The following is a 24,902-nucleotide window of genomic DNA, read 5'->3' on the forward strand; positions in this document are numbered from 1 at the left end:
ATGACATGCATGAAGTATTCAATGACCAAATAGCTTTTTTTGTTTGTCTGCATTAATCTCTTAGACAGCTGCATGTGGTGCATAGTTTTCTAGTCATACAAAGTGGCTAACTATTGTGGTAAATGCCAAAAGAACCACTTCAAATTTAGGGTTCCAATTAGTCCACCAACTGATCCAATAAATCTCATGTATTTGACGTCATATGACGTCATACCTACTACGATATACTTAATTTTATTTACATGAATACTAGCATGTTTGATTATCAGAAAATCTATATATTCCCATATGTTTCTTTCTCTTTGAAGTAAATAAATAAATAAAAAGTGATCAGAAAAAAAATGATGATATATTTTCCTCGTACGAGCAAGCAACAACCGAAACAAACAAGTAACTATTAATTAAACGAACATAGTCTACCCAAATATTTTTGGACCAAAGCCATTAATACAACATGTTATGTCATAAATAGGATTCTTGTAAGACCATTATTTTCCAAAACTCTTTATGAATCGTGGAATGATAAAACACTCAATATTTCGTACTTTAAAGTTTTCGATTGTAAATATCTTATCTTGAATGAAAAAGATGTCATACGAAAGTTTGATACAAAATATAATGAAAGCATTTTTCTTAGTTATTCAATGATCAATGATCAAAGTTTCTATGGTCATTATATATATATATATATATATATATATATATGTATATATATATATATGTATATATATATATATATATATATATATATACATATATATATATATATATATACATATATATATATATATATACATATATATATATACATATACATATATATATATACATATACATATATATATATACATACACATATATATATACATATACATATATATACATATACATATATATATACATATACATATATATATATATATATACATATACATATATATAAATATATATAAAATATATTATTATATTTGTTAAACTCAAATAGAAAAGAATAAATTAGGAAATTATCTTTATGAATCCCCTAAATTGAGAGTTCAATTGGGATCTTCTCCGACTAGTTTAAGACTCAATATTTTTTTTAAATTAATTTTATTTTTTTTTATTAATTTAAATATCAAAGAAATCGGAGATACTTAATCAAAGCTGCTTGCCAAACCGCTTCAGTCCAATTCGAGGACGTGTGATAAGCTTAGATACGAGATTAAAGTTGGCTAGCAAATTTGAATATAAAATCTTTAATAATCATCTTTAGTTTTATGATAAATATTGTTTCATTAAATCAATGGGTGAGACAGGATCTTATTTATCGTCGATCTCCGCCGCGGTGTTCACGATAGCTGGATGATGGCTGGCTGGGTGATCCAGTCTGGTAGCCGGTCATGGCGCGTGTAGAGAGAGAAAGTACGATACCGATAGCTTCCAAGGGTGAGAGCAGCCAGCAAGGAAGACATCAAGATCCGAGCTTAGTTTCTTCCTCGGTTCTATTGCTTGCAGAAGTACACATCGAAGAGAGCGAGAGAGAGAGAGAGAGAGAGGCTGATAGCAATACCGAGAGCAAGAGGAACCAGTAAGGAAAACATCAAGATCCGAGCTTAGTTTCTCCTTCGATTCCATTGCTTGAAGTACGCATGGAGATTGAGCGAGAGATAGAGAGAGAGAGAGAGAGCACATGGGAGTGGTTGGCTGCACGCCGCGGCGGAGCAAAGAGAGGGTTGTCGTTTAGGACGCGGCGTGGGAGATGCAGTACGGCCGCGCCCGTGCGCCCACGTTCTCTTGCCCGCTCCCCACATGGCAACGCCTGAGCTGATTTGGATTTGACGGATAGATTGGTCCGATTCCATGGGCGACATCATCATATATGGGTCCGACCAAGCCATGTTCCACCGACCACAGTTCCAGTTGGCTCACTTGTCCTTGCTCCCTAAAAGGACCACCCCGTACGGCTCAACCTCATCCCTCCTCCATTTATTTATTTCCAATATATATATATATATATATATATATATATATATATATATATACATATATCATAATAAAGCATAATAATAAAACTTGAATTTGATACCGGAAAAATCGAAAACAGATATTGACTAATTTATTATTTTTATTATAAAGATAAAAAAATATATTATTATATCTATTACTCCCTCAGACCATGTTCTCTTGCCGTTTTGTTCCTAGTATCTCCTCTCACAAATTACTATTAATCTGTGAGGTGAAATATAATAAATAATCAATGACTCTAACAAGTTAATCCAAGTACTGATAATAAAGGTCGTCTTCCTAACCAATGCACGAAAGGGGTTCATTTACATTCTCCTAGTTTATAACTTGTCTCATGCAGTTCATGGATCTTTGTGGCCATAGGCATCTCAACAATTCAAGAAATCAACACTGAAACAAAAGCTTCTGTTTTCTGAGAAGTTTGTTCGGTAACAAGATATAATTTGCCTGTCTGATTCAGCACATATGGAAAACATTACAAAACAGTAGCTGTCTCAAAAACCAAATCTTCAGGAATTATCAAAACTTCAGTGACCAACCAAGCTACCTTTCCAACTCGGTGTGGAGGCTTTGAGATTCTTGATCAGCCCCATGCATCTCAATATCTTGCTAGCCGGCATTTGAAACTAGGAAGTAGCTGATGCCAAAAAAGGCATCGATCATCATCCTGATGAAAAAAAGAAAACAAATCAATCACTTCAAGTGTTAGTACGGCTCTTACAACTTGCAATTCGGACTTTCACATTGAATTGTCATGGTCACTCTTAATCATCAGGATCATAATAAAGAATAAAGAACATAATAAACTAGTTCTTGTTTGCACACAAAAATGTAACATCCCATATTTATAAAAAAAATAAACTATTGTTATACAAGACTCTTTTTTTTCTTATCTTTGAATCCAAAATCTATCCTGCTAAATATTTTTTTATTAAAAAAATTATATCCTTTTTATGGTCATAAATTACTAAAAAGTCTCCTCTACCCAAGTCTTACATATATTACAAAGCAATAGATTACTCTGAAAATAAAAATAAGATAAAAACATAATAGCAACCAATATACTGGTAGAAACATCTAAAAAAAAATCATACAAATAATCTTCAATATTCTTAAAATATGTATAAATATTAATAATTTAATACAAAATGATAATATATCAATCCATTATAAAACTTGTATATCAGAAAAACAATGATGATTCTTATGCTATAAACAAAGTCATGCATCAATCATATAATACACATCTCAATGACATACATAACAGTTAGATAACAAACACGTATATCATACTCGATGGTGTACTATCCTAACAGCGAATGGAGAAGACATATTTTACGAGATGAATTCCTCCCAACAAATGGAGAGAATCCATATCGCACTCCCAATAGTGGATGAAGAGATATCCCTCACCCGTCCAAATGAGGACACGTTTCTCCCAACAACGAATAGAAGAATCGCCTAACCATTACGTCTAATTACCTGCTAATCCCTGAAGGGAATCACCCTGCATGCCCTCGGCAAGGATACACAGTTAACCATGATCATTCATTTATATTCATTTATGCATGCATCCAAAAAATAGTATGATAAAATATTATAATAGACGATACTTAATGTATAGCCTACTAAACTATGTCTATTGGTGACTCCGCACTTTGATGGACTCGCAGCTCCTTTCACAGATTGCACTTCCAACATGGAGTACTCAGTATACCCATATTTACAACATGATAACAATCACATTAATATTATCAATTTACTCAAAAAAAAAAGAAGAAAACCAATAATCATTTCTAAAAGATATATTCAAATAAAACTTTTAAGTTCATTTAATCATAAAGACATGAGCATCAATCTTTCAAGAGTCCTCAATCAGGCAAAATCCTAATTGAAATAATCCAATTGACTTAAACCAAGCTTAATTCAATTAAGACCTAATGAGACTAACATCAAATCGTTATAGATATGATCTGAAATCACCCTAGACTGGTCTAATTAGATTTGATTGATTTACGTCCAGTAGGCTTGAATTAGTCAAGTTTGTTTGGAATTGCCCTGAACCGGCTTAAACCAATCAAACATATCTGATTTAGTCAACTAACAAACTCAAACCAATAAAGGGAGAGGAAATTAGACTATATCGTATAGTGAAACCCAAATCAAACCGACTCACCTGAGTCTTGGACGGATCACGTGCGTTGTAGATGTTTGTTCCATGTAACAAGTTTGGTTGAGGTGCAATGGGCTGAATAAAGGGATGGCAATGTGTCTAATGACAATTGCATATCTGGACGAGCCTAGCTTTGCGAGTTGAACTGAGCCTCACTCACGAGTTGGGCTTAGCCTTACCATCGAATTAGGCCACGCTTGGTTTGCAGGCTAGATCGTGCCTAATCACATGCCTAGCCATATGAGCTGAATCGTGCTTGGCCACATGAGTTGGGTCGTGCTTCGCCATATGGGTTGCATCGTACCTGGCTATATGAGCTGCATTATACTTGGCCACATAAGCTAGGTCATGTCTAACCACACGAGTTGGACTATACCTGATCACATGGGCTAAGTTATGTATAACCATATGGGTTGGATTATACTTGATCACATGTGCTAGGTCGTATTTGGCCATATAGGTTAGTCTGGTCAATCATGTTAACTAAGGTCAAACCCTAATTTGACCCATCTTACTAAATTATATTTTAATATTTTCAAAAAGACTTTAAAATATTATAAAATAATAATTAACCTTAAATCCATTATTTTTCATGAATTAACTAATTTAGATTATGATTTCAAATTTAAAACTAATTAAATCATACAAATTTACACATAATTCCTTCACATAAATATGTCTAATTAAATGAATTAGAACTATTATTGAATTAATGAATCATTCTAACATCATAATTCAATGATCATTATTTATTAATCATAAAATTTTAAAATTAAAACATTATCATACATCACATAAATTATAGTAATTCTAATATCAAATATTTTAAAATATAATAAAATCTGATAAGAAAAAAAATAGAGGAACCTATCTCTCCTAAGGGATCCTCTTCTTTGAGAATTCTATCATTGTCGGGCTTGATGAGGAATGAGAGAGGGGGAGCCCCCTAGAGAATATTAGCTCTCCCCAAAAGATAAATAATAATTTAATTTTTATTTTAAATTTATTTTTATTTTACATTCGCACACAAAGATAAAATTATAATATTTATTTCTTATAGTTCATAAAAAAATAGAATTTAAACTATTTACTTTCTAAAAATCACATCACTCATTACGAAATAAATTAACTAATAATTTAATTGACTAACAAAATTCCTAACTTGTCCACATGATTAAGGAAATCAATTTAATCATTTCATTATATACTACACAAACAAGGAAGTTAATAATTTAAATAAAGCAACACATTATTTATGATAATTTAATTTATGTTAAGGAGAAAAAAATCATCAATGATTACACAAAATAATAATACTTAAAATGTTACTCTAGAAACAAAATTGCCAACAATTCTATGACAACCATGAAGAGTTGATTCCCCTTTGAAAATCAATATAACATATTTTTCTGTATGTAAATGACAGCTTTTGCAATAACAAAAATCCATGGGCTTTTGTCCCTACAAGGGAAAATGGTTATAAAATACTTTTTGGCAAGCATTCAGGTATATGCACCACACTTGGGAGCCTTTGAGTATAAAGTTATTAGAGATCTTTCTTTGTCCCAATATGAAACATAATCTATCTTGTGTCACTTGCAGAAGTTGAGATCAACCAACTCCCTATTGGATCAGTTCTGGATTCACAAAAAAGCTTTTGGCTTATCACATCAAATAATGTATATTCTCCACAGTCTAATGAGAGACCCGGCTCAAATTAACCTTATGACTGTAGCTTCAAAGCAATATGTAATTATGGCTTTCTTTATCTAATATAATGGTGATAACAAAATGTACAGTCTCAATATAGAGATGACCACAGCGAATGAAGGATAAGTTCACGGTGAAGGGTGTAGAATCCATGATCTTTTTTCAGTTTAAGACAATCCTAAACAAGCAAGCTTGCAAGTCAATTTGATGACCTGACACAGTAGCTAAAACTTGAAGTCAAACTCAATTTGATCCAATGAATGTAGCAGGTGAAGAAGGCTAATATTATGCAAATTGATCAGTAGTCTATTAGTTGAAGTAAGGATTTGAAACCCAGCCAGACTAGTCGATATCAACTGGCATACAGTGATCCAATTGGAACCAGAACAGATACCAGGCATTTCACCCAGTATCGGTTCACACAATGGATACAGCCTGTTTTTGATTGGTATCACAAGGTGTGGTAGGCATTATCCTACACCCCTATACCATTGTCCCACTTGTTTGTCTTCTTTCATCCCCTCTTTATACTCCATTCTTCCACCAGTAGCACTCTTCCTTCTTCTCTTGATTTTTCTCTTTTTTTTCTTCAAAATTATCCCCGTTTTCTTCAATTGTCTATAAAGAAGCTTGGATTTAGAGCTCTTTTGTATAACTACAGAGTGAATTTCTTTTTATGAAACTTGTTCTTTGGTAGATCCAAACTTTCCTAAACATTTTTATGATATAATTTGTTAAACATGACATATTTAGTACATGTTTCTTCTTTTCTGTAGGAAGAGATCACAAAGTTCTTAAATGTTGGAGATTAGCATTTCAGTCAAAGTCATGTCTACAACAATCATCCAATAAAATTTTCATTCTAAACCTACGGTTGCAATTTTTTACATGAAATAATAAATTTATTATGCATAGGACTAATAACCTGACATTGTATGAAAGTTTTATGTATTGCAGAATTAAAATGAAAACAGAAAATACATATTGATAAAAACTGCTAAACAAATTATGTGCCATGAAATTTGATTATAGGGTCTTCAAATAATCAATCATCGACATACATGTCTGAGGTCAATTCTCTACCATCTAAATACGACATTATTTGTGTTCATGAGCTCAACAAGCCAGACTGTAGTGCTCGTGCTACATGCAATAGAATATAGGTTGTACCAATCTATGCACAAAAAAGATACAACATATTTGTCGAAGCAATTCACAGATGAGTTCCTGAAAGGGATATCCAAGTAAAGAAAAGTCCACATAATACAACACCACACAGGTGGCTTGCTTAGCAAGATATAACAGGAACTAGGGGGCTTCCATAGGCTGGAACAAATTGTTAAACTCTTACATTTAGGCATTTCATGTGAGAAGATAAGAATTTGACTACAAATTTCGAGCACTAAAGGACAGAAGGCATGATTAGAAAATGCAGATGCTATTATAGCTAGAGACAGGTCATGATAGATTTGAGAATATGCTAATGACAAAAGGCAAAAGGTGGAAGGTTCCTATTATTTGTATTTTAAGACATGCTAGATTTACATTTCCAGCATCCCTGTATGTACAGTGTTCACAATCAGCGGTCAAGATTTCTATCCCCAATTCACCACGCATAGCAACCATGGAGATAAACAAAATAGTACTTTTTGGCAAATCTGAAATAGCTACCCTATTCTTCCACACGTGTTCATGCAACATCAATGCTCTCTATATTCGTCAAGAACATGGAATGTCCACCGATACATCTCAGTTCTTATACAACAATTTTACGCAAAAGGGAACTACGATGATAAGAACCGAATTTTCAAGAACATTAAAAGGGGAAATAGCCTAACCCTCATTACCTGTAAGGAAGCAAGCACGACCATAGTCCGCCTTGTGAACTCCAAGGACATCATCCACGCTACTGAGCCAAAGAAGGCGCTGGTTCATCTCTGCCAGAAGCTCGCCACCGAGAGCAAAGATGAAGAAGGGATGAAGCGGGTGGCGGTGGCTGACGTCTGTTTGTTGGGAAAGAGGAGCCTCAGAAGGTTCGTGACGCCACTGACGGAGAGCTGCAGCAACGGCGGGGCTCTCCTCGCATCTCGCCGAGAGGTGGAGCAGCGAATGGTGTGAGCCCGCCGCAGGAAGACGAACGAAATCGTAAATAGAAGTAGTCGTTTTCCAAAAAGCCCCGTAACCTGTTGGTATTTTCATCGATTAGGGCTTTATATTTTATACATTTTCAATTACAACCCAAAATATCTACTATATGACCATCATACCCCCAGTACGGCCTAAGCCGGTTCGGTCAGAAAAGTGCTTGAAGCAACAACTGAGACATGCAACTTTTCGGAAAACCCCCTAGTCGTTGGTTTCTCGACCAATTAGATCCTCATTTTGGCTTTTCAAATTTTCATTTAAAACCGTAACCTATATAATTTGACTCTCATACCCTCAGAATGGTTTAAATCTCTCACTAAGCGGTTCATGTAAAACCGAACCGAGCCGAACCCGGGCGGAAGCGGAAAGCTCGGTCTTCCAGCCTGCAAACGCAGGGAACACCGATGCAAGCAGAGTCCCGTCGTCAAATTCCCGACCCAAATCGCAGCGGCGGAGAATATTAGTTGCAAGAAGAAGAAGGGGATCAAATCCAACGAGAGAAAGAAGGCCGAGATCGAGGAGAGATCGCCGCGGCGGCGCCGGAAGGAGCCTCATCGATCGATCGTAGGGCGTGGAGATGCTGCCGCACGGCGACGATGAGGAGAAGTGGCTGGCGGAGGGCATCGCCGGCATCCAGCACAACGCCTTCTACATGCACCGCGCCTTGGTTGGAACCCAATCCCGTTACGATGCCTTAATTGCTAAACCTAACCTTCACCATTCGCCCAACGTTATTCTGCTTCTCGTCTGACCCCGATCTTCTATCCTGTGTTAGGATTCCAATGACTTGAAGGATGCGCTCAGGTACTCGGTGCAGATGCTATCGGAGCTGCGGACCTCTCTGCTCTCCCCGCACAAATACTACGAGCTCTGTGAGTTGGGATATCTATTTGATCTTGCTTGTAGTGAATGCTGCTTGTGTAGAAGCTGGATCTTAATGTGTTTCTTTTCCGGGGACTGGGAAGATATGAGGGCCTTTGATGAGCTGAGGAAGATGGAGATGTTCTTCCGGGAGGAGACGGCACGAGGCACCATCTCCGTTATCGAGCTGTATGAACTCGTTCAGCACGCAGGCAACATCTTGCCCAGGCTGTAATGTCTATGAACCCTGCTCCGTTTCATTGCTTTTGTTGTCTATTTTTTGCTGATCAATTGAATGACATAATTGTCGAAAATTATTGGCTACCTTTACTTCACAATAGTTGTGCTGAGTTGGAGTTGGAATACTTCTTTCTTAATTGCTCATTATTTGCAAAGAACTTGAGCTATAATGCACCAGGTAAATCATGCAATGAGAAAATAGTTTTGTCACCTAATGCCTGTTTAAGATTGTTGGCGAGTATTTGGTTGGATAATTGACACTGATTTATTGTTTACTGGATTGATTAAGTAGTATTCATGAGCAAGCATAAGATCTTGATTTTTGACTAATAAAAGTAAACCAATTCATTGGTTTCAAATGACTCCTAAATCATCATGCCCGAAGGGCATCGGAGATTATTAACAATTATATCACCTTTAGGTGCTCATTGAAAGCATAGATTGTCTCGCATCTGGTAAGCCATCATAGATTTAAAAAGTCTCGCATCTGACAGGTGCATGATTTTTTACTTCTTTCCATAGGATGCCCAAGTTGCATGATTATATATGTCATTGAGAGGATACACTGCTCTTTCATATCACCAACGTATTCTGAGATTTTGCTACTTTTCACTTGCCTGCTGCAGGTCATAATCGAAATTTTTGCCATTCTGCTCATGCTCACAATTCAACTGTTGCATTGTCTTACATTATTTGACCGGACAAAGCTCTTAAGTGGCTAGATAAACACACTTCGATCTTCATGTTTCATCAGCTTCTTATATCCAGGACTTGTAGATGGAGTACCTAAAGCTAAGATGTTGCTGCATGTAAGTAGTAGAACCCCAATCTTGTCAACTATTCATATACCTCTGTTCTAAATAGAGGGAAAACTCGATTATATCTTCAACTTGGATACTTCTTGACATAAAAGAAATGGTTTGTTAATGAATTAAAGAAGAGTCTGATATGAAACTTGAATTAAGCAATCATTGCAAGAATATGGTATGGACCAAAAAAACTATGATGTTTCTGAAGCACAACTCCATAAGAACAAATCAAATCAGTAGGCTATGAAGGGGGGTTCATGAGTTTAAACCAGGACTACCTAGGGATGTAGGATCACATTTAGGGGTTATCATGTCTTTTGATAATTATTCTGATGGAGAACAAGAATGCTGAACTCTTCTTGGATCAAATTTGCCAATTTTAATGAGTAAAAGCAAGGTGACTAATAGGATGATAGATTAAACTCCTGGTAGTTGTTATCTCTTTAGCAAATGGACATCAATGTTTTGGTTTCCTAGGATTTACCAGTACTTGAACCGAGATCTAGATAAGATGGTGATTGATTTTTTGGTTCCCAAAATGGATCAACAGGTTTAAAATATGAAAAGCCGGAAAAAAAAGATAATTTGTTATGGAAGCAGCAGATAAGGCTTTAGAGGGTCTCTTCTATATAAATGAACCACATGAGAACTAATAAGTTCTACTGATCTACCTCTAAACTCAGAGTTAACTAGCATTGGCTGCCTTTTAAGTTATTTTCTTTGGAAATTTTTTTCACCAAACAATGATTTTTGGACGGTTTTATATTCAGTTTCAACACTTTTCAGAAACCATACCAAAAAATACTAGATGAATGATTGTTGGATCACTTGTAAGCTCATTTATCTCTTTCTTTTCCTGTTCTTGTTAACATTATGGTTAACACACAAGTGGAAATTTTTTTGTAATGAATCATTCTTAATCTTTAAGAAGTTAAAGTGATCAAACCACAAGTAGTTCTCTGGCTACAGTGGTCTTTTGTTCATAGAGATCCATTTCAAGATCTATTACTGTTTTCTCATATATTTCCTCTATATGCTCTTCTTCATTTGCTGACCCTGATTCATTTCTGATGTTTTTGTAATGAAGCTTTCTTATTTTTTAAGAAGTTAAAGGTGATCAAATCACAAGCAAATCTCTGGCTACAGTGGTCTTTTGTTCATAGAGATCCATTTCAAGATCTATTACTGTTTTCTCATATATATCTTCTCTATGCTCTTCTTCATTTGCTTACCCTGATTCATTTCTTTCTTTCACTATGTTATTGCTGAAGTTCAATTTTTCTGTTTATCTGCAATGGTTTGGCTGGTTATTATTGATGTGATGTATTCTGTATATTTGTCTCGTCCACATGATTGAAGTTTAGGTTGTCAATTGACCAGGTATCTCCTATGCACAGTAGGATCTGTTTACATCAAGTCAAAGGAGGCTCCTGCAAAGGATGTTCTTAAGGACCTTGTAGAAATGTGCCGTGGTATTCAGCATCCTGTACGTGGGCTTTTCTTGAGAAGTTATCTTTGTCAAATTAGCAGGGATAAGTTGCCTGATATTGGGTCTGAGTATGAAGGGTAAGAATATTTCAGTGAATTACCTAAGCAACCTATTATTTGTTTTACTTGATTCTTTATTTGTCTTTTCTGTGTCAAAATTATTTTGAAATTTGTTTTGCTTGGTTAAATGATATCTGATAATTATCTCTGTAAGTGAGCTGTGAGCAGTACCTAGCAATGAGTAGACACCATGGAAAGGAAGGGGTAGATTAGAAGCTAGATGAAACATAGCAAAGGGTGTAAGAAATGAATAAGTCCATGAAGAAAATTGTTTTTTTTTTTCCACAAAAATTCACCCTATCTTATTTATAATTTCTGAACAAGATATAGCCTGACTATATCTCATTTCAGATAAAGAGCCTCCTAGAAGAGAGGAACATCAATAGGTTTCTTAATCAAACTTCTTATTCATAGTAGATTACCACTTCCCTAGATATGATATATGCATCTATGACTTAAAAACATTTTCCTAATGTAATTCACTCTCTTTAATATAGAAATAAAAATACCAAAAATAAGACTAAGATAATATACAACTGATATGATTTTGACATTCAAATCCTTTGAGTTGATTTGCATCTGTTCACTTTTGCTTCTTAGATTCCACCATAGAGGTCTCTTGGTTTAGACTTTAGAGCAAGGTCTGTCGTACCGTACCGTACCGGCGTTTCGACCTGGGCTTGGTACCGGTACGGTATGGTATACCGCTTGGTACACCCAGGTGTATCAAGCACTGTAGCACTGCTGCAGTATTACAGTACACTACTACATCGCTACAGTGCTTGGTACGGTACAGGACGGTCCGTGTACCGTTGGCCTGTCGGACCGGTATGTACCGCCGTACCGGGCGGTACGGTCCGGTACGGCAGACCTTGCTTTAGAGTGGTACTCAAGGTTCTGAATACCGATTGCAGTAGTACATACTGATGGGTATTTGTCAGTCTGACTAGGTATTAGTATCAAAAAGTATAAACCAGTACCAATATATATAGTTTGTTTCTTTTTTTTATTATTTTTTAAAAAACCCCAGGTAGTATAGGTTGGTATACTGTCAAGTATACTGATATTGTAGTGGTCTGATATATTACGAAAACTTGTATCGGACTGGCACTTAAATCCTTGGTGGTAGAGTTCTGATCTTCAATTCCTCTTGGCTTTATTTCCAATATGAATTTCATTGTAGGATACTTTTATGATGAAATTTCTTGAACCATAGAATTATTTTCGGTAACAAACTTTCTTGCATGAACTGAATTTCATCTAAATTATCTCTTCTGCCTGTTTTGTTCCTCTAGCTCTTTCATATGATTTAGAGCCACACTTCGAAAATGAAAGTTATAATTTGGTGGTTTGCTACTGGTCATGTTATTACTCATATTTGTTTTGATTTATATTGCCTTTTCTCAGGGATGCTGACACAGTTAATCATGCTATTGAATTTGTTATTCAAAACTTTACAGAGATGAATAAACTCTGGGTTCGAATGCATCATCAGGTTGGTTTTAAGTGATTGTCATATATATCAGTTGCTGTTGTCGATGCATGAACATATGCATGTCACAAACTTGGCATTTCGCTGTACCATGATAGCAGTTATGTCAAGCAGGTGTTTTAGTGATTGTTAATTTTTACTTTTAGGCGATCCTTAGTTAAGAGCAAGAATTTGACTTTCTGGTCTGCAGGGGCCAACCAGGGAAAAGGATAAACGAGAAAAGGAAAGGAGCCAACTTCGTGATCTTGTAAGATCAGTACCTTAAGTTGATTTTTGTTCTAGCAAGATAGTAGAAAATCCATCTTTTCCTTTGCATTTACTCTTTTTCTTTCTCATAGGTTGGCAAAAACCTTCATGTTCTCAGCCAGATTGAGGGTGTTGATCTTGATATATACAAAGAAACTGTTCTTCCCAGAGTGCTGGAACAGGTCGATCTTGTTAATAAGTTTTAAATAATACTTTAGCTTGCACATTTTAAATTTTCTTAAAATGAATTTGCTAACAGGTTGTCAATTGTAAAGATGAGCTAGCACAACACTATTTGATGGATTGTATTATCCAAGTGTTTCCAGATGAATATCACTTGCAAACTCTTGAAACATTGTTAGGTGCATTTCCCCAGCTTCAGGTAGGTAAAGTAATGGTTGCAAGTCTTAGTTATTTTCAATTTGAGGTATTTTTTTAGTTTTATTTTTTATATTATTGATATTGATTACTCTTTATACCTAACATAACTTTTTGATTTGGTATAAGCTAGTATGTGCATCTAAGTGAGCAAATTTTCTCTTAGCTGTAGGATTTTCTCTACTCTTAATCTTGACTCGTTATAAATGTTAATCTGTTTTTGGTTGAAAAATACCAAGGAAAAATCTTTTAAGACAATCCAGTGGTTAAGTTCATATTTCACTGAATTAAACTCTGTTTGCACGGGTAAGACTATATACATCGACTCTCCTCAGATTTTGCATTGGAAGAGCCTCATGAACTGCCATCTTTTTTAGGTCATTCATATTTCTTTCCTGTGTACTGTATGTGAGTTGGCAACAGAAAGATCTTCTTTGTAGCTTTCTTTCCCCTTCTCTTTTTGTATTGATTGACCTGGAGGAACTTTGAAGGTGAATCATGATGCTGCTGGCTTCCTCTTTGTTTGTAGGGGTAAGACTGTATATTGACCCTCCCAGACCATCCATTATTAGCAAGAACCTTTGTGTTAGGCTTGCCTCCTTTTTTTTATTTTCATTCTTAATTTGGAGGAACTTTGACAGTCATTATGTCAAGGCGCAATTGCCAAAAAGAAGTATGGATGCTTTGGCAAAGGTCTTCGTTGATATTCTACTTGTAAGGTTACCTGCTTGGTTCTGTTGACCTCAATCTCCTTCCACATACTCTTTCTTTTTTTTTGTCTTGTAGATGACACCTGAACATGATGAACGACCTCCTAAATTAAACCACATCATTCTCCTTTCTCATGCTTTATTTGCACATGTTCCTATTAAAATACAAAGATCAGACTTGTCAGTCCAGCAGACTCATCTGAGCGGTCTACACTCAGCTCCTGTTCCATTATCATGCTTATCTGCACTTATTTGGTCCTAATCATGTTAGGATGGCACTGAAGGAAGTCTCATCCAGTTCTAATCAAGTTAGGACCGCAGCTGCCTGTTATTGGAGCCCTAATTATTTTAGGACAGAAGGGAAGGAAGACCAATCTGGTCCTAATAGATTTCGGACAACATCAGCCCCTATAAAAAAGTCCAATCCAAATAACTTTACAATATCAGGGAAAAAGTAAGTACTGTCGTGCCATGATACTGTAGCACTCCGATACTGTGACAGTATATTATAACTTTATAAGTATTCAGTTATACACTATATCCTATTCTTTTGAGAATTAAGCCTAAATTGAGTTGATTTAGGAGTATAGTATTTGGTTATGAAGCTAGTAGCCTATGAATGTAAGAACCGTAAGCCTCTTGAGCAGTCCCTTTGGCATTTATTTTATAGCATTAAACGGTCTTTTTTCCTTAAATTTTGGTCTTGGAAGATACTCCTGTCACTTGAATTACAGAACTAATTAGAGAAGTACTGGTTAGAAGATGCAAACAGTTCAGGAGATGCATTGTAGTCTAGGGATCGGTATAGATTAATAATTTAAGTTTATTTGTTTTGTCTATAATAGTTTATGCTGCAAGTTGACCTAGGTATCATTTTCTATATTTCCTCAAAGTGATAACTCCTCTGTATTATTATAAGAGATCGCTAGATCCTGTCTCCAATTCTGTGTACTTACTGTTTCTTATGGACATATTATTATATTATTGTTATTTTTTGGCAGATTAGCTCCTACTAATATTTGATTTGATAATGGAGACTGATTAAATTTCTTTCTCATTCTTTATTCAGCCAACTGTTGATATTAAAACAGTTCTATCTCAACTCATGGACAGACTATCAAATTATGCTGCTTCCAGTATAGAAGTTAGTTTCGTGACATGGTTCATGGTTGCATTTCACATGTGCACACACAAAACAATGAATCTTACTCGTAGATAGTGCTGCAGGTATTACCAGAATTCTTGCAAGTAGAAGCTTTTTCCAAACTCAGCAATGCGATAGGAAAGGTAGTTTCTTATATAGCTCATGTATATCTCTTCTGAATTCTGATAATATCTTGCTGCCTAAGTATAGTTATGTAATGCATTCATGGCACCTTTTAAGTTCTTGTGCTTTTCTGTATGTATCTATATCAATTAGGACTGAGTCTACAAAATTGTTGTAAGATGTGAAACCTATTTGGTTTCAGGTATCTCACTTCTCGGTTGACTTTGTTGTACTGAATTATATTATTGTTCCAACATTCTAAAAACTTCACCTGGTTGCATCTTGCCATATGACATTTTAGTAGCTCAGGTGGCAATAGTTATATTTGGAGTCTGGGGCACTGGGTCATGTCAATGGAATCAAGCATTTGGAGCTTCCTATTAGTATTACCTAGTTGTGGATCATCTGAAATAATTATCATTCAGTCACTGATACAGGATGGTGGCAGTTTTCTTTGGTTCATCAAGATCTTTCAATCCTGAAACGTGGTTAGAACTTAGAAGATATTGAAGTTTGAAGGTGAATCAAAGTTTGAAAGAGCTACAACAATTAAAACATTATTATATTGGATTTTGAAAGTCACATTATTTGAACCTAGCGAGTATGGTGTCAAATTAAAAGTTAACAAAATAATGTTTTCTCTTTCTTGCTGGCATAACATAGCCTATTCCAGGAGTCAATTTTGAATTTTGAGCCTTGAAACCTTAGAATTCACTTTTGACACATGCCTTTCTTCTTGTTCTCTAAAAGACAGAAAAAAGGGAATTACATGATGCTTCTTGCCTCAAGAACTCTTAATACATTGGTATCTAGTAATTGTCTTTGTTGCTTATCTTGACATTGTTAAGGCCTTAATGATGGATCAGATTACCGAAATATCACTTGAGGATGCATTTGGCTGCATCTGATAGCTTGCTTCTTTAGTTGCTATCCTGGATTCATTGTAGCACCACTAAATTTTTTGTTTGCAAATATTGGCATTTATAGCATTTTCATTGTGTGCAACCTTGATTACTTGCAATATGACCATCTGTAACTTAAAAGCTGGCTTACTAAATGGTATTACTTGGTTCCCTTTTTCCTTCAATGGATCTATATGGCAATTGTTACATTGTTATAAGCTCTTGGCATGTAACTGAAGAAGGTAGCTTGCAGTAGAATATTAGACGTGTAGATGTTATGAATTATGAAATACTTGTTATTTTCAGCAGAAGGAAAACCTTCTTTGTTCTTATTTCATTCTGATAATTCATGCCCAGCTATCATATTTCATCCTTTATGCGTCTAGTTGCTTCAATTATACATTAATATTCATAAGTGTGAAAACAAGCAGTTGTGAGGCCCTTGATTTAAATAAGTAGTTCAGTATTAGTTCCATCGTCAAGATTTTTAAAATTTTTTTTTTACAAAGCGATATATGATTGCATGATCATGATTTGGAGATCTAGAGTTACATTATCAATAATGTGCCTTTTGTAGCCATCCCAGCTCAATTTTTTTCCTGTGATATTTGTTGCAGTGGCAATGCCTGGCTTAGTTCATATTCATGTAGATTTCCTACCAGATACAAACAATTTTTTTGGGTGAAAATATAATACTTGGAATTTTTGTGATTATAGACCGGTATCATAGCTAATTAACTTATGGGAATATAAATTATTATAAGACAATTCTTGATTTTATTCTTTTACACAGACCAAAAAGAATATATGCTGCTTTTGCTGTGGTTGACTATTATCACACTTCTAGGCCATTTTAATCTTTTGTTAGTGTATGTTACAGTTGCTGGTTAATTGATGATGGTTTTGGTGTCACATTGGTTTGATAAGACTAGTGATTATGTGCAACAAGTCTGTGTTCTGATTATGTATATCAAGATTCTCAGCTGTTCTATATTTATAGGTAATAGAAGCACAGGTTGACATGCCTGTTGTTGGAGCAATCACTCTCTATGTGTCCCTTCTCACATTTACTCTCCGTGTGCATCCTGACCGGCTTGACTATGTGGATCAAGTACTGGTATGAGCTAATCATTTTGGCTGTAATTTCTGATGTTCATGTTTTATCATAATAAATAGGACACAAGCCATGCCTTTCTTGTCTGATATATAATGACTTTGGGGAGTTCCTTTTGCATTTATGAAATAAAATGAACATCAGTCTCTATCAAATGTTGCATGTATGAAGTAGGCTAGAATTAAATTTCATTTGACACTTGGCCAATTAGAAAGCTATTTGGATCGAAATGTTTGTGAACAATATAGCAGCATATTTCTTACTTGCATTTGTCAACAGGGAGCATGCGTCAAGAAACTTTCAGGAAGAGCTAAACTCGAGGATAGCAGAGCAACTAAGCAAATTGTTGCACTTTTAAGTGCTCCTCTGGAAAAGTATAATGATATTGGTACTGCCTTAAAGCTTCCTAACTATCCCCGGGTCATGGACCACCTGGATAATGGGACTAATAAAGTCATGGCTGTAGTTATTATCCAAAGCATCATGAAGAATACCACCTGCATATCAACTGCTGACAAAGTAGGCCTTCCCTTTTATTTGTGTTCTAGATATAAATGGTCTTTGGACAAATTGTAAGATTTTTTTATACTTCTAGGTTGAGGCTTTATTTGAATTGATAAAAGGGCTTATAAGAGATATGGATGAAACTCAAGATGATGAGGTAAGCATTGGTTTTACTCTTTTCCAGTTAGTTATCTCTTATGCAGTCAAAAACTTACTATCCTTACTTTAAATGTATCTAGCTATGTCATCAGAGCAACCTGTAAAATAGACTGATTTTCTATTTTGTACACTTTTCTCTGTATATAGATTGATGAAGAGGATTTCAAGGAGGAACAAAATTCTGTTGCTCGTCTCATTCATATGTTGCATAACGATGACCCTGAGGAGATGTTGAAGGTAGATAATATGTTTCTTTCACATTTTATGAGTTACATATATTAGAACTTGCTGTTTGGTTGTTTTTGAAAAAGGGTTGTCTTTGTCAGTAAGGGATAACTAAATCCTAATATATTATATACCTTATCAGTATCTTGTACTTAAAATGTTTCAAATATGATAAATATAGTGTGCATATTTTCACTTATAAGCATGAAATTTCTTCAGAGTCATTATGATATGGTACTTCTTTTCATTTAGATGATAGAGATATTCATCTTAGCTAAAAAACAATATCTTACAAATGTGGATTCTCATATAAACCCTTTGAAAGATTTTTCGAAGGGAAGAAAAAAACTATTGCATCAAGATACTGCCTACTCTTGTGTTGTATATCCATTATCTTCATAGTACTTTCTCAATCATTCTCTGGTTCATTATCTTATCTATAAAATGTGACCAATTAAACGATTCATGGCAATTTAAAATAGGCTATTCTATTATGAAGTTAGAGACTTAGCCAAAGCATCTTATGAATAGAGATGTGACATTTAACTTTATTTTGTTGAATTGTTCACACCTTCGTGTCGATTGCATATACAAGTTATACCAGCTAGTTTAATTACAACTACAATGATTTTCAGATCATATGTACCGTCAGGAAGCATATTATTCTTGGAGGTCCCAAACGACTACCTTTTACTGTACCTCCCCTTGTCTTTTCCGCCCTTAAGGTTTGTGTTTAAAATCTTTTATCACTGTAAATTTTAAAGTTGCAGAGATCCTTTTTTTATAATTTTAAAACATCATTTATCATTTGACTTTTTTCTTTGTATATATTCTCATAGAGTATGCTTGATGTGTCATGATAGAATCTTTGCATGATCGTTAGAGTAGACAATGATAACCAAGATAATGGTAAAGAGTGTTTGCTTACCTGTAAATTCTTCATATTATTAACATTTTAACATGGACATATTTCATGTCCTAAGATTGTTGAACAAGAAAAAACATCTTAAATTGATGAGCATGAACACATTTCTCTTTTTTTTAAGTTAGTAGTTTATGAAGAATGAACTGTGATGTAATCATAATGCATACGCAATTGATGCTTCAAAATCTCAAATTTTTAGCTTATTCTAGTTCGTAAAGATGTTTTTGGGACTTTGAAGTATTTGTACTTTTTAATGTTGGGTTTGTTAGGAGAAGTTTTATCTTATTATAGGCTTTATCTTTTGATGATAAGATAAAGGTTTATCTTAGATAGTCTTAGTTGAGTTTGAATTTGGAGAAGATAAGATAGAGCCATTGTCTTATTTAATATTTATAGTAGTTTAGTTTTTACTATATAAATAAAACCTTCATAGGCACAAAGAACCATTGATGAATTCTATTATGTTTATGGCCCTAATATTTACTTTCTATGATGGATGTTTCCTCCAACTCATAGTATGCAATTTCGAATGGTACTGTCCGGTACGGGCGATACGTACCAGTCCGACGGCATACCGGTACGTGGATCGCCCGCTACCGGACGGACCGTGCTACGGTGCTATAGTGCTACACTGTAGCAATGCTACAATGCTACAGTAAGAAGAAGAAATATTTAAAATCGTTCGGTAAGCCCTGGTGAACCGCTCGGTACGCTAGTACCATACCGTATCGAGTCAACCTCGAAACACCGGTACGATACGGTATCGCATACCTTGCTCCAACTTATAGTCTTTTTCCAATCCACAGTCTTGTACCCCTCACTTTTGAGTCTTATTTCATTGATTTAGTCATCTTTTGCATTAGTATGTTATCTTATACAGGTTATGGATGCTATATCAAATTAGAGTGAGGATTAGCCCTACAATGCCACTTTATATAGCATCATTTGGTATTCCTGCACTTTGAAAATCCTTGGGAAATATTCTATTTTCACATCCTACTTCCAGTCTTATTCTTCCAATCCTAATATTTTATGTATTCAAGTGATTGCAACAAAGAGAGAAATCAACACACCAAAAATTCAATCCAAGAGGATAAAAACCTTTTAGATAATGTTACTCCACCATGACCTTCGGGACTTAATTTGCTCTGCAGAAGCAAATTTATGCATCCCAATTGAGAAAGTTTTTGGTTTGAGTTTATATTCGATTTATAGGGACTTTGAAGTATAAGTTTTATATTATCATAGGCTTTGTCTTTTGATGATAAAATAAAATCTTTAGGAAGTTCTAGTTGAGTTTTAACTGGGAAGATAATGTAGTCTTTTTACAATTAACATTTAACAGTAGCCTATAAATAAGGTTGATGTAATTCTCATAATGTACCTTGGGAGAAAGGATAAAAATCCTCGTTGAGTTGTATAGGGCATGCTGATATCTATGTGAAGTGGAAGGCACAGTTCGAAAATTGGCCTAGCCATATTCTGGGACCTGGAGCATGTCTTGGCATGGTACATCTTGATACATTTTGAATTGGCATAATCATCATGGCAATCTTTGACAAGTACAAGAGTGAGAAAAGAAGAAAGAAGGAAAAGGAAGGACTTCTTGTTCTCTATGTCAAGAGATCTTTCACAAATTTAGCTAAACAAGTCATGCTTTTGTCGGAAACAATAACTAGAGGGGAACCATCTGACCATAGATTTCAAGTGAATATTCAGGTCTCCAAAAATTTTTAATCACAACACACTTTTTATAAATAGTTATTCAGGCCCTATAGGATAATTGGATTCAGGATTATGGCTGTTAATTTCTTTGGATCCAGGCTGTCAACAACCTAAGTGAAAGTTTTATATAAGTTAAATTTAAAACCAATATGCAGTCTGGACCAGTCGAACAAGTTGGCTCTTTATGTCTGAACTCAAGACTTGAGTCAAGAATTAAAATAATCCAATATAACCAGACATATAGATGCATTGGACTTAATCTGGAGGCTCATCTAGGCTAAATTTTTTACCCTTCTTTTGGCATCAAAGTGGCAGGAAAAGCATCCTTAATAAGGGCTCGGTGATATGCATCTACAGTATGGTTTGCCATGAGCAATCATATAATAAATGTAAATGTATAACCATAAAAGTCACTCCCTACTGTCTCCTTATACATACCTCTGCTTTTTGGTGTCTTCCAGATGATTGACAGGCATATAACATTCTGAGGGAGGACTTGTGTCTTAAAAAATCATGATGATTCCTTACATTAGTCACTATATAGGTCAGATTATCCAATCTATGGTTGATTGGTAGATTTCTAGTAATTAATTTGTGGACTAAAATAACCAGTTTCTGCATTTCTTACTATTGTGTGGCTTGGGATTTTAGCCAGAGCATTATCATGCCAAGTTTACATGATTACCCAAAAGGTGCTATGTATAATCTCAAATTCCCTAAGTTGTTTGTTTGTATCAGTAGAATAAAGTGCACTTGGTTTCTTTCTTGAGTTTGCATCCATTATGTATTTGCTAAGTTAAACTGGCCTGAAGTTGCAAAACCGAAATTTCCTTTTACAAAAAACTTGGTGAATGTATTTCTAAGTTAAAAGGCAACTCACCCAGACGAAATTCTTTCACTTGTCATTATCACCACTGCCTATTTGAAGAACCAGCTCCCAATGACTATAATGATTTTTTCTACCAAGTAAAATTTGTCATTTAAATGATTTTCTCTACACCAGTTAATCTTTAATGAATTCATGTTGTTCTGCAGTTGGTTAGACATTTACAAGGGCAAGATGGAGATGTGATTGGTGAAGAAATCTCTGCAACACCAAAGAAAATCTTTCAAATTTTACATCAGGTTACTATTTCTCTGAGTTTGCACGTTATGAATAAATTGAAAACTAGTTATCTACTATTTTATTAGCACAGCTAGAATAAGCATATTCTGATTTGGTATAAAAGTTTACACATGAGAGATTATGATTTCTGGAAAAGCATCAGTTGCCGCTTCATAAGTTATCTTGTCCCTTGTTGATTATTTCAGTTTTCCAAGTGTCCTTTGTGTTTCCCTTAGTCTCATTGCTTTAATCTGTTTCAGACTATTGAGGCATTGTTATCTGTCCCTTCACCAGAGCTTGCTCTAAGATTATACTTACAGTGCGCGGAGGTTTGTATACTTCTACAGTCCTGAAAGTTTTTGCCCCATTAAAAATTAGGTTTTCCTTGGTAACTGGTTTTCTTACCTCAGGCTGCCAATGATTGTGATCTTGAACCTGTTGCTTATGAATTCTTCACCCAAGCATTTATTTTATATGAAGAGGAGGTTGCGGTAAGTTATCTATATAGAAGACCTTGTGTTTGCAGCTCTTTTAATTGAATGGACTATGTTATATTTGGGAGAGCATATTTCGAAGTAATTGGTCTTTATCTTTTGTTAATCTTACGTTGATTATAATGTTTGTTTGAGCAGGACTCCAAAGCACAAGTGACTGCAATTCACTTAATTATAGGAACTCTTCAGCGGATGAATGTCTTTGGGGTTGAGAACAGAGACACACTAACACATAAGGCCACAGGGGTAAGCTTTCTCATCGTCATGAGTGTCTGTCTGCTACAAACCTTTGTGTGACTTGTTATGGAGTGAAGTTGTTAACCTGGCAAATGTTTTCCCTCTTGTGCAGTATTCTGCCAAACTTTTGAAGAAGCCTGATCAGTGCAGAGCTGTTTATGCATGTTCACATCTATTCTGGGTTGATGAGCAAGATGGCATTAAAGATGGAGAAAGGTACATATTATTTCTTTTGACCCATATATTTCTGTTGACTCCTAGCAGTTTGTTGTGGGGTATTGGACTCCACAATGTGGTAGTCAGTCTACTCTGTTGCCAAACTGTAGGTCCTCCTACTTGTTCCAGTACCTTAAATGCATTATGCCTTTACGGAAGCTATAGCTGTGCATTTCCCACCGGTGTTGGTCTTGAATGTTTTAGCCATGAGTTAGGTCAAGTAGATTGATTCTAGTTGGTGTAGGTTGAGCCTTAATGTTTTCTGGGCCTTTGAGATTTTCAGGAACTTCAATTGAATAATTTTGGATCAAATCAGTCTATCTGCCTTTTTTTTAATAATAATTTTAGGTATTTGCAAACAAGTTTCATCCATATTTTTGATATGTTTAATTGAGTATATTTGGGTTGATTTGCAATTATTATTCTCTTAGTGAACTTAGAACAAGTTGGTCATGGTCATCTTCTTCTTCCTCTATCAAGTATTTCCTCCTATTTCTAACCAACCTCTTTCTTCCATGGTTACCACCTTTGTTTTGTTCTCTGCGCTTGTAGCCATATTTCTAATATTATAGAGAAATCAATTATGACTCATCTATCTCTATGGGCCACAGGGCCTACATAAGCATCCAAGTGTTTTCGCAAGTATATTGTGTGTGCATGAGTTCATATTCATGTGTCTGTGCATGTCCTATTCATTCTTAACTAATCAGTCTTATCTTTATGAGGAAAAATAGTTCCAAAACCGACGAGCCTATGCATCTTACAAAAATAATATTACTAAGAACCAGGGACAAAAATAATATTTTAATCCTCTTGCACTGATTTGTTCCAGGGTCCTCCTTTGCTTAAAGCGAGCCTTGAGAATTGCGAATGCTGCCCAACAAATGGCCAATGTGACAAGGGGCAGCAGTGGACCAGTCGTACTGTTCATCGAAATACTGAACAAGTAACATTGTCAAAGCAAATATCTAATCTAAGAATTAAATGATTGCTTTGCTTATTTTATTTTTTTCCTTGCAGGTACTTGTACTTCTTTGAGAAAGGGAACCCCCAGGTTACAAGTTCTGTGCTTCAAGGTTTGATTGAACTCATCAAAACTGAGATGCAAACTGATGGCTCATCAGATCCATCAGCTGATGCGTTCTTCGCCAGCACTCTGCGTTATATCCAGTTCCAGAAGCAGAAAGGTGGCGCTTTGGGCGAAAAATATGATCCCATCAAAATTTGATGGCAGTGCATTCTCTGTGACAGCCTAGTCAGGAGTGCTATGTAACCCCAAATTTTCATTTTAATTGTCAAGGTGGTAAATAGAGCATTGTATATGCGCCATAGTTTGTGCCGTTTTAATCTCATGCATTCTTTGGTGGCCTCACTCGTGTATGCTTTTCATTTTCTATTATTTGTCAGTGTTGGATGATCGACGAAGTTTCCTACATGTCCACTTAGAAGTTTTGGATGGAGTTGTGGTTAGACAACATTGGCGTATGTAATAATGTAATGTCTATTCCTTAGATTTTGAATTAAAATTCGGATTTTTATTGTCTATCGAAGAAGGCGTCTGTGTTCATTATTTTTTGCATGCCACTGTCCAATTTGACATTACCGAAATGATTCGATAGGAGATGAGAGATCTACTTGCTCATGGAATTTCTTCCGACCTTTTTCTTGCTGTGATTGCACGTATGGAATTAGCTATATTTGCTCCACGAAATG

The 24,902-nt window shown here is 35.3% G+C and overlaps 1 protein-coding gene and 1 long non-coding RNA gene across 2 annotated transcripts; one reads left to right on the top strand and one right to left on the bottom strand.

The window, feature by feature from the left end:
- Positions 1-2,354: 2,354 nt before the first annotated feature.
- Positions 2,355-8,004, bottom strand: LOC108951206 (uncharacterized). Its single transcript, XR_001975525.2, has 2 exons — positions 7,735-8,004; positions 2,355-2,671 (listed from the first exon to the last, which is right to left on the bottom strand). It is a non-coding gene; the product is annotated as an uncharacterized LOC108951206 (long non-coding RNA).
- A 373-nt stretch (positions 8,005-8,377) lies between these two features.
- LOC103997608 (vacuolar protein sorting-associated protein 35B) lies at positions 8,378-24,732 on the top strand. Its single transcript, XM_009418887.3, has 22 exons — positions 8,378-8,699; positions 8,808-8,904; positions 8,998-9,124; positions 11,323-11,508; positions 12,898-12,985; positions 13,173-13,229; positions 13,321-13,410; positions 13,488-13,610; positions 15,386-15,460; positions 15,544-15,603; positions 17,486-17,602; positions 17,879-18,118; positions 18,195-18,260; positions 18,410-18,499; positions 19,123-19,212; positions 22,173-22,262; positions 22,503-22,571; positions 22,653-22,733; positions 22,875-22,982; positions 23,086-23,189; positions 24,022-24,135; positions 24,210-24,732. Exons 1-22 carry the CDS (start codon positions 8,610-8,612, stop codon positions 24,415-24,417), a joined length of 2,370 nt encoding a protein of 789 aa, XP_009417162.2. The 5' UTR covers positions 8,378-8,609; the 3' UTR covers positions 24,418-24,732.
- Positions 24,733-24,902: the final 170 nt, after the last annotated feature.

This window comes from Musa acuminata, chromosome BXJ2-9 (assembly GCF_036884655.1).
Source record: "Musa acuminata AAA Group cultivar baxijiao chromosome BXJ2-9, Cavendish_Baxijiao_AAA, whole genome shotgun sequence".
Taxonomy (NCBI): Eukaryota; Viridiplantae; Streptophyta; class Magnoliopsida; order Zingiberales; family Musaceae; genus Musa; species Musa acuminata.